The 8,723-nt window shown below is 41.1% G+C and overlaps 2 protein-coding genes across 2 annotated transcripts; both read right to left on the bottom strand.

The window, feature by feature from the left end:
• Positions 1 to 210: 210 nt before the first annotated feature.
• LOC128950915 (interleukin-8-like) lies at positions 211 to 2,788 on the bottom strand. The gene is made up of 4 exons (XM_054295967.1): positions 2,725 to 2,788; positions 1,914 to 2,052; positions 883 to 966; positions 211 to 286 (listed from the first exon to the last, which is right to left on the bottom strand). The coding sequence occupies exons 1-4, from the start codon at positions 2,786 to 2,788 to the stop codon at positions 211 to 213; spliced, it is 363 nt and encodes a 120-aa protein (XP_054151942.1).
• A 2,995-nt stretch (positions 2,789 to 5,783) lies between these two features.
• On the bottom strand, positions 5,784 to 7,649 carry LOC128950613 (interleukin-8-like). The gene is made up of 4 exons (XM_054295479.1): positions 7,586 to 7,649; positions 7,276 to 7,411; positions 6,411 to 6,494; positions 5,784 to 5,814 (listed from the first exon to the last, which is right to left on the bottom strand). Exons 1-4 carry the CDS (start codon positions 7,647 to 7,649, stop codon positions 5,784 to 5,786), a joined length of 315 nt encoding a protein of 104 aa, XP_054151454.1.
• Between the last annotated feature and the right edge of the window lie 1,074 nt (positions 7,650 to 8,723).

The following is an 8,723-nucleotide window of genomic DNA, read 5'->3' as shown; positions in this document are numbered from 1 at the left end:
TTCTCATCCTTACAACACTTAAACACTTTCATTAACCTTGAGCTTCTTGATCTATCACAGACAGAAGTTAAGAGTGATCACAGCAAAGAAAATAGCATGAATCAGCAACCATCTCAGGGAAAGAAAAATAATCAATGGTAGTGATGTAGCAGAGGGGGCATTCTCATTCAAGAAATTATGGCATTCTCAGCAGCAATGCTTTCTCTCATTTCACATCCTTGGAGAAATCCCAGGTTTATTCTTCCTTGACTTTTCTTTGACTGGTGACTCAACATTGTCCCTGGCCCTGTAATTAGATTAAGTATAAAGTAAATTCAGAAATTAAAGAAACAATTAATATTAATACAAGCTAAGGGAGAGCAGTAAGTGCTCACCAGTCATTAATTACTAATTTTTACTGTGCCAACCAATGGACATTTGTGCAAAGAAAAAAAAAAAAACAAAACCAAAACTGTTCCTGCATGAACTGCTCCCACAGAAAGAATTTTCATCTGCCTGTGTGCAAAGTAGGGATTTGATTATCCCTGTCTTCAGCAGTGACAGATCTTGGAAATGCCAGCTGCCTGTCTGAATTATACCCAGAAAGAGGAAGTGAGTTTTTGAGACCTTGGTTTTTGGAGGTGTCAAACACACAAAATGTGCTGTCTGTCAGCAGATGTTTAGGGCCATCATAGCCATGGCCTTTTGGGTTGTTTAACACACCAGGAAGATATCAAAGGAAACTGTTAAACTCCTCAGGCATGTAAAAATATTGCTTTAGAGAGAACTGATGGAAAGAATTACCTATGCCTGAAGAGGGTGAACATTTGCATGCCAAGAATTTAAGTAGCCTTCTAAAATGAGCTTTTAGGTGCAGGTGTTCCAGGAAAGGGAACAGCTCACCTGGCCAGCAGAGTCTTTACAGCGAGCTGGATCCAGGGCGCAGCGGGCTCCACGCACACTTCCCTGCCATCTCTCAGCGTAGCTCTGCCAGGAAAGGAGCACGGGAGTTAGGGCCAGGTGTGTCCCTCACACTTCTGCTAATGGCTGCAAATTTCTCTTAGCCAGTAGATGAAAGACTGTTTGGTTTTGTCTTATGTGTTTGGGGGTTTTTTATGAATGATGTCAGTACAGGTGTTTATGCTATAATCTTATGATGAACCTAATGAATTTTCTATTTGGTTTCAGTTCTCTATCTGGCCACTCTTTAGCAGATCTTTCGGGAACTTAATTATCTTTAAAAGTATTTCTTTTAACCAAGCCTGGCTTAAATTAACAATGTCTAGTGAGGTGGAACAGGATGTCATGCAGTGCTGCACAGAGGGTATAATTGTATAACGATTATTTGCTTAAGAAATCGTAGTGAAAGCATAAAAGCCTGACAGAGCCTTTCTGTTTGCTGACTGCACTGCTCTGGTTCCTGTGAATAGTTCCAGGAGTGGTTTTAAATGAAGCTTACTATATCTTTTGTTTCGTACCCACATGAAGTATAATCCAAATTCCCCACTCCTCAAACAGGGAAATGTTCCATGTGAAATTCTGACACAAGAAATAACTTGGGGCCTTTCAAACTTTGCCACATGCAGAGGAAACCATTTTAATTCATGTCAAGAGGATCAAGCTTGTATCTTTGATTCTTCAATGTCTAAGTTATTAATTGTGCTCTGTGTTGTGGGAATCTGATTCTCCCTTCTGATGTTCTTCATAAGTAAGATGACAGAAAGAGAATTAAAATACTGTCTGGAAGCTGCTTGTAACACTGGCTAGGAAATAGCTTATTCATTTGGACATAGGGCCTCATTCCTGATACTTGATGTTTCTGAGGCTTGCTAGGGAAACATCCTGCCACTCAAAGTACTTGAGTAAAAAGGATGAGAAATGCCGGGTTGGTTCCTCCTGTAGGAAGCAAGGTGCTGTTGAGGAAAAGTGCTCACATGATTTCCACATGTTTGCAGTGAGGTCCTCTTTGGCTTAATCTCACATCCTGAATAGTCTTGGGAGGGATGAACTTGGAATGAGTGCTTACGCACTGGCATTGGGAGCCTCTTTCATCTGTCTTCTCCAGGGCCTTACCTGTGGAACAAAATTCTGTTATCTCTGGGTACATGAACAGTGTTTTTATTTGCCCCCCCTGTAAAGCAAACTGCATTCTCTCCTGTAGCCTCATTCTTGTTTCTCAGGCACTCAGATTTGCTGCATGCTAAGATAAAAGTAATTGCATCTGCACAACACAGCAGCTGCGTTTTCAGAGCTGTTGATGTGCAGGTGCATTTGAATTTGAACTTGGATTGCTAAGGTTCTGCCATGATCATCTGATCATGGCAGATAAGAATAAGATATTCCTTATTCTTTCTTCCAAACAGGATAATTCTTGCTCTGTCATCAACCTGCCTACTAAGAATAAAATTGCAAAAAGGATAGAATTGTCAATTGTAAAGGAAGATCTTTATTGACATATTTAGGGGAAAAGGTCCTATTTTAATTCAAGCACTTACTAAAATCTAGAGACAAGCATATATTGTAGCATAGGAATAAATCCATTTGCAGACAGAAGCGTATTTTACTCCTGGAAACATCCACAGCATCCTAAGAGGTACAAATGATCCTTTTTGCTTCTGAATGACAGTTTACTGAAGATGCACTTCTCTTGCAAAAAGTCATCATGGACATAGCATAAGACCACTTGCATTTGCATGTGTATACTGATTAATTGCTTACATGATTTTTAATAAATAGTTTTCTTACCTTCTGACCCTGCCATTGAGACCAAGTAGAGAACCAAAGTGACAGCAACAGATTTGCCATCCATTGCTGTGCAGATTTTCTTCTTGACAGAGGCCCTGCTCTGGTGCTGTTTCCATCAGGTTTTATACCTGAAAGGTGCACTCCCAGCAGCCTGAGTGCTGAGAGGTGGGATCTGCACATGCAGGTTTCCTAACACAGGAGAGCGTTGCATAAGAAACCCAAACTTCTGTACAGTCCATTCAGTGGCACTTCAAACTTTCCTGCCTTTTGCTGCTGTATATTTTCAATTATTCTTTAAATTGTTGTTATCCATCACTTTCTGTTTGCACTTTATGGAATATTGACATTAGCCAATAATGCTAAGCTTGCACTTGGAAATCAATGCAACATTACCAGACATCTCTCCAAGCCAAAATAAAGAGACTTTTCCCCTCCTCTGTGCATATAGAACTTCTGTTCAGCTCTTTGCATCATGCTGAAGTGCCTTGTGCACAAACATTTACCCAGCATAATTACAAGAACTTTTCATCCCAATCTTGCACACTATATTTTGATATGAATTGGATGAAGTTATTTGGTCAGTGTTTTATGAAGACAAGACTCAATTAGTTTCTCCTGCTCTCTGAAAGGATTTTGTCTTTTTCAGTTTGGCTAAAGGGATTTAGTTATTCTGTACTGAGAAGTCTCTCTAGTCATTAAGGAGGAAATGATGAGCTTAAAATGACTGAGGCATCATCACCAAAGTCACTTAAGCTCTTCTGAAACTTTAATCTGTTCATAATATGAAAGGAGAAAGTATCTGGCAGTAAGGGCTGTAATGATACTTGGTTAAAATAAACACTTTGGAAGTTGCTTGTTTTTCTTTCTAACCTCATGCTTTTAGAATTAGAATAATCACAGGTGTTTAAGACAGCAGATAAACACATGTCATAAGTGACTTCTACTGACAAGGAAGAGCAGCCCAGTCTGGTGAAGGTAGACACCAAGTCAGAAGAGCCACAGTGCTTCACTTAGCAGTCTCCAAGAGCACCAAAACACATTTTTGGAAGCATGAGAGTGGTTGTTGTGCTTCCAAGGAAGGTATTCTGGGACTGCACACAGAACAGAGATGTGATATGTTGGAATCTTTACCCTTGGAATAGCGTCTCACCAATGAGCCTACGGAGGAAGGTGCAGATGCTCTGCCCACGGTCCTACAAGTGCAGCCATTGCTGACATTTTGGACAGAAGAACTGATGAGAAAAGCCCTTTCTCAGCTGTGGTTCAACTTCCAGAAACCTGACTGGGATTTTGCTGGTGGTAGAGGTTATGCCTATCTGCATTGCACTAAAACTGATGTCAATCCTTTAGGATACACCCAGATTTTTATGGCTGTGCAGATCAAGTGGTCTTTCCCAACCTCTCCCCATTCTTGGCTGATACTTGCAACATCCTTATCTCCAAATTACATCTCTGAAAGGAGATATCTTATAAAAATCCCTCAGGATTATTTACAGGAAGGCTTAGACTTGTAAGACAAGTCTGAGCAAAACCTGTCTCCTTGAGAAACCTTGACTCCTTCGCATTCTGAGGACTAGCAGCCTGTACAATGCCGTGCAGTGGGACAGGGGCAAATATGGGGACAGGGAGGAAAATGTGGTCAGAATAGTTGTCCTCTTGCACAAGAACTTGCTCAAACACTGCCAAAAACTCCTTTTATGTCTTGCACCATGAGCAAACATGAGATGATTGTGCAGAATATGGAGTGGCTCCTTGTTGGAAAAGACTAAACCTAAACAAATATCAAAATATTTGCTCAGCTTTCCTGCTTCACAAGTGTTTGCTGCTTGAATTTCAACATTCCTCTGTAAATTGCTCTGCTACAGGTAGATATAGGGCCATATAATTGGAGCTCTGTTTCTTAGGATTTCCCCTGATGTAGTCCTCCCCCCTAACTGGAGTTAGGGAGGATGCTCAGTGATTTCCTTAATGTTTATCAGATTTCCCTGTTTCTTTAAGCTAGTGAAACCCTTGTTCACTGCCATGTTCTCAGGTGCTGTGCTGTCAGAGCACCACACTACTATGGCCTTGTGATTTCTGTGACTAACCAGTATGTGGTCATTACTATCTGAGTATTTTATTGTCCAGACTTCTGAAAACACTGACAGGAAAGAGGAAGACAGTAGATAACTTTCATAATTCCTCTCATTATCTACACCTTCCAGAGGCAGCAACAGGCTATTTCAGTTTGCTGGCTCCCACAAATCAGATCCTCCCCTTGCCCTTCTTGGAACCCCTTATGTGATACAAACTGAAAGAAAAGGCTTCCTCTTTTTTTCAGATCTCTTTTCCAACAAGGAAATTAATAACAAACAAAATTGAAGGGAAAACATTTCAACAAGTATTTATTAGGTAGGTAAACATAAAAATCTTAGATAGATAAATAAATAAATAAATAAATAAATATTATTCTATAAATAAATAAATAAATAGATTTTTTCTGGCCAAAAGATGGCATTAAAATATATGTTTATACCTTTACAACACTCATTCACAATAAATAATATCTTGAAAATTATGACACAAAACCTGATGTACAAGAATTTTGACGTGTTAATTGTGGAACTCCCCTCTTCAGCCAATGGCCCACTGCGAGTGCCAGTGACCCAGGTGCAGATGAAGTTACTTGTCCATGCTTTGCTGGGGAGAAATTGTTGCTGGTCTTTTCCTAAACTGTTAGCACAAAGGAAATGAGTCATTTAGTGGAAGTTCCACTGGGCATGCAGTGCACTCTTCCAGCTGTGTTTAGCAAAAATCATTCCAGAATCATCTCCATATTCCTTCACGAGCCATTTTCCCTGCCCTTTTGTTGAGGTGGCAGTGGTTTCTTTCCTGCATAATGAGACCAGTTTAAAAGACTAAAAGTATGGTTGTCAACTAACTACAGACCAGGGTTAATATTCTAAATGATGTGACATTGTGAATGTAGGAGGCTGGAGGAGGTGAACTGTCAGAAGCTGGGTGAGTGTCTTCCCTATTTTTGCCTTGCTGGGGAAGTCAGGACATTTTTCTTCTTTGTTTTAGGACTCTGTCTCAGGTTTGGTGTTGGCCCTAGAAAGAAAGAAGATGGAAAAGGAAGCTATTAAAAATCAACCATACAACAGGTAAGACTTGCTGTTGTCAGCTGAAATCCACCACTCTCTGCTTCTGTACCCAAGACCCTGAAAAGCTGTGGCAGAACCCAGTGGACACTGGTACGTCATAACATTCCCAAAATGATTCAACAGCAGTGCACTTCCATCATTTGATTCTTCACTTGTCAACTGGAGCCTGTTTTCCCCTCCACTTATCTATGTGCCAGTAGTTTGAAAAACTGATTGCTGCTTTCTGCCACTGCAAGCATGAGAAAACCAGTCAGTTAATGCTCAGATTCTCTGAGCACTTGTGCTGCAGGTTTCCAAAATGCTTCTGCCTTAAGGGAGAGGAAGGTAACCTTCCCAGAGATGTGTGGCACAGTAAGGCTTCAATAGCTAATGCTGTAATTAAGGCTCAAAGCAATCACAGTGTTTGTCACAATTAGTGAACACAAAGGTAATAACTGCCTGAGGAGACAGAATTTTGGAGCTCTTCACACCCGTCTGTGTTTGGTAGTTCAGTTAAAATACCGGTTTTCAATAAGCTGTGCTTATTGAGGAGAAATTACTCACTTGTCCAGAATTGCCTTGATGATCAGCTTCACCCAGGGAGCACTGGGCTCCAGGCACACTTCTCTGCCATTTCTCAGGGTAGCTCTGCAACAGGGAAGAAAGGAAAGGAAAAGGGCTGTTAGTGAAATCCAAGGCAATGTCACCTTTCTCTCATAATAACATCATTCCAGGCATACACTGACATGTTCCACTTTAAGCTGTATAAACTGAGGCTGTAGCCTAACATAAAGGGATCATTTTCACTGGTTTAGTATTTTCTCATATCTATTTGATGCATTAAACCTTCTGCAGGGCTCTCCCTCTCTTCAAAACTGCTTTTTTCCCCCAACTGGCTTGGTGTCAGTCTTTCACTGAAGAGTTAAATCTTTCCATCTTGATTCAGAAATTGTACTGCCCAGTCCAGAGGAGCTACCAGTCCATAGGAACTTGGTTACTTACAGAAAAAGTTCTGGAATGTAACTGGAAAGATTTGTATGCTAATGGTAGTTTTTTTCATTGACTTGAGCAGAAGTGTGATCATTTTTTTGACCTAGTCCTTAAAAAGTATGTTTTTATCTCTTGCTCAGCATGGCTGTATGCATTTTCACAAGCCAGTGGAATCCAGAGTTTTAGAAAGTTATTTGGTGCCTGATGACTGCGAATTTAGGTCAAAATATTGCATGTGTTCAACAAGTAGAGATTGGCAAAACAACACTCAGTTCCCAACACGAAGCACATTGTAGGAGCAGGGAATGTTGCTGTCCTGCTTTCTGAGCAGCTGCTTCTACAGGCTGCTCACACTGCTCACAGAACACTTGCACCCTATCAAGAGCAAAATCTGCTTCCTTCTTGTTAAGTAATCAGGAAGGTTTTGCAAAACACTTACATGACTTCAACATTCTTGCAGTGGGGTCCGCTGGGGGTGAGGTTCACGTTTTGGATGAACTTGGGATGGATGAACTTGGAATGGGTGCTTATGCACTGGCACCGGAGTTCGATGGCTGAGCGTGGCACCGCCTCACCTGGAAAACAAAAGCAGTGGAGTGGTTCGCTATTTTCACAGGAAGCACAGCTTGGGGGTTTTTGCTGACAGCACTGGGAGAGCCCTTTGCTGCACTGGTAAGACAGCACAGTGTCTCCCCTCCAGCATTTGCTCTGGCCATTAGTCAGCAGAGCTCGAGGAAAAGTTTCTTTACCTTGTGCTCCAAGTGCTGAGATGAGGAGCAGGATCAGCACAGCAGCCGCAGTCTTGCCAATCATGATGCAAGAGAGTGTCTTCCTGGTGTGGCCTGGGCCTGGTTGTGTGGTGGAGTGAGCTCTGGCAGATCCCAGGGTGGCAAGTGCCTGTGTTCTGGGGCAGGCTGTGTTTATATCCTGCCCGGCCAGCCGGGGCACTCCGGCATCACGGGGAGGGGGGGTCATACCTGGGAAACTCCGAACCTGCGAGATGCTGCTGAGCTCTGAGTCACAGGTGAGTGGGTAAGCCCCTTTCCCTTGGTGACCACAAAGCTGCTTCTCACTCATAGAAAGCACTTTATGAAGTAAAGACATGTAGAGTTGCCCTGCAGTGACCTGTGTGGAGTCCGTAGAGAGTTTGTAATTTCTTGGAATAATTTTTATGCGTACTGGTGTCCTCCTTGTGACTTTCTACCACAGCTCAAAGGCATTTGCTCTGTGATTTTCCATCTCTGTGTCTTTGGACTTCAATTTTATTTTTTTCTGTTGTAAGACATGACAGAAGTAGGAGCCAATAATTCTAGAAATTATAGATACTAGCTCTCCATGTCCTTGTATTCATGTACCTTTTAAAAAACTGTTTTATATGCTGAAATAACTTTACCAGAAATATTTACAGTATTCTTTTGATGAATTCAAATCTAGTTTCACTGAAATAAGCAATAGTACCACTGAGACTCTGTAGAACCATTGAGAACACACAGAATATGTAAATATGATGCAATGAATTCCTTTGTCTAACCTAAGGTAGATTTTGTTTTTTGAGAATGACTGCTTCTTCTGAAGCAAAAAGTTCTTAGTTATTTGCTGCTTTGAATTTGGGCAAAGGAAAATTCTAAAAGCTGCTGTAGGATTCTGCTTCTGAAAAAAAGTGAGGCACTTTTGTGAATTTAAATTTGACCCTGTAAAGAGAAGATTTCTTCTGATTATGATGGAAATAAAGAAAACTGAAGATGGGATCATGAAGAAGGATTATTCTGACAATGTCAGAGGTGTTCAACCACTTTTTTCAACAGTAGACATAAATACTAAAATACAACTAAGCCTTATTTGGGTTAAACAATAAGGACTCTCATTACTGTTCCTCTGCCAGGTAAT

Source organism: Melozone crissalis, unplaced genomic scaffold (assembly GCF_028551555.1).
Source record: "Melozone crissalis strain CALT ecotype California unplaced genomic scaffold, PUWL_Pcris_2 ptg000006l_1, whole genome shotgun sequence".
Classification (NCBI taxonomy): Eukaryota; Metazoa; Chordata; class Aves; order Passeriformes; family Passerellidae; genus Melozone; species Melozone crissalis.
Note: the sequence above shows the minus strand (reverse complement) of the source record. Positions and strands in the feature narration are given on the sequence as shown.

What these genes read in the sequence shown, in the direction of transcription:
- LOC128950915 (XM_054295967.1), bottom strand. Translation starts at nt 2,788, where the DNA reads ATGGATGGCAAATCTGTTGCTGTCACTTTGGTTCTCTACTTGGTCTCA. An exon ending in CTCAATGGCAGGGTCAGAAG is followed by an intron (nt 2,053 to 2,724) that starts GTAAGAAAACTA and finishes TTTGTTCCACAG; the next exon opens with GTAAGGCCCTGGAGAAGACA. An exon ending in GTAAAGACTCTGCTGGCCAG is followed by an intron (nt 287 to 882) that starts GTGAGCTGTTCC and finishes ATCTAATTACAG; the next exon opens with GGCCAGGGACAATGTTGAGT.
- LOC128950613 (XM_054295479.1), bottom strand. Translation starts at nt 7,649, where the DNA reads ATGATTGGCAAGACTGCGGCTGCTGTGCTGATCCTGCTCCTCATCTCA. An exon ending in CTCAGCACTTGGAGCACAAG is followed by an intron (nt 7,412 to 7,585) that starts GTAAAGAAACTT and finishes TTTGTTTTCCAG; the next exon opens with GTGAGGCGGTGCCACGCTCA. An exon ending in TGCAAGAATGTTGAAGTCAT is followed by an intron (nt 6,495 to 7,275) that starts GTAAGTGTTTTG and finishes TCCCTGTTGCAG; the next exon opens with AGCTACCCTGAGAAATGGCA.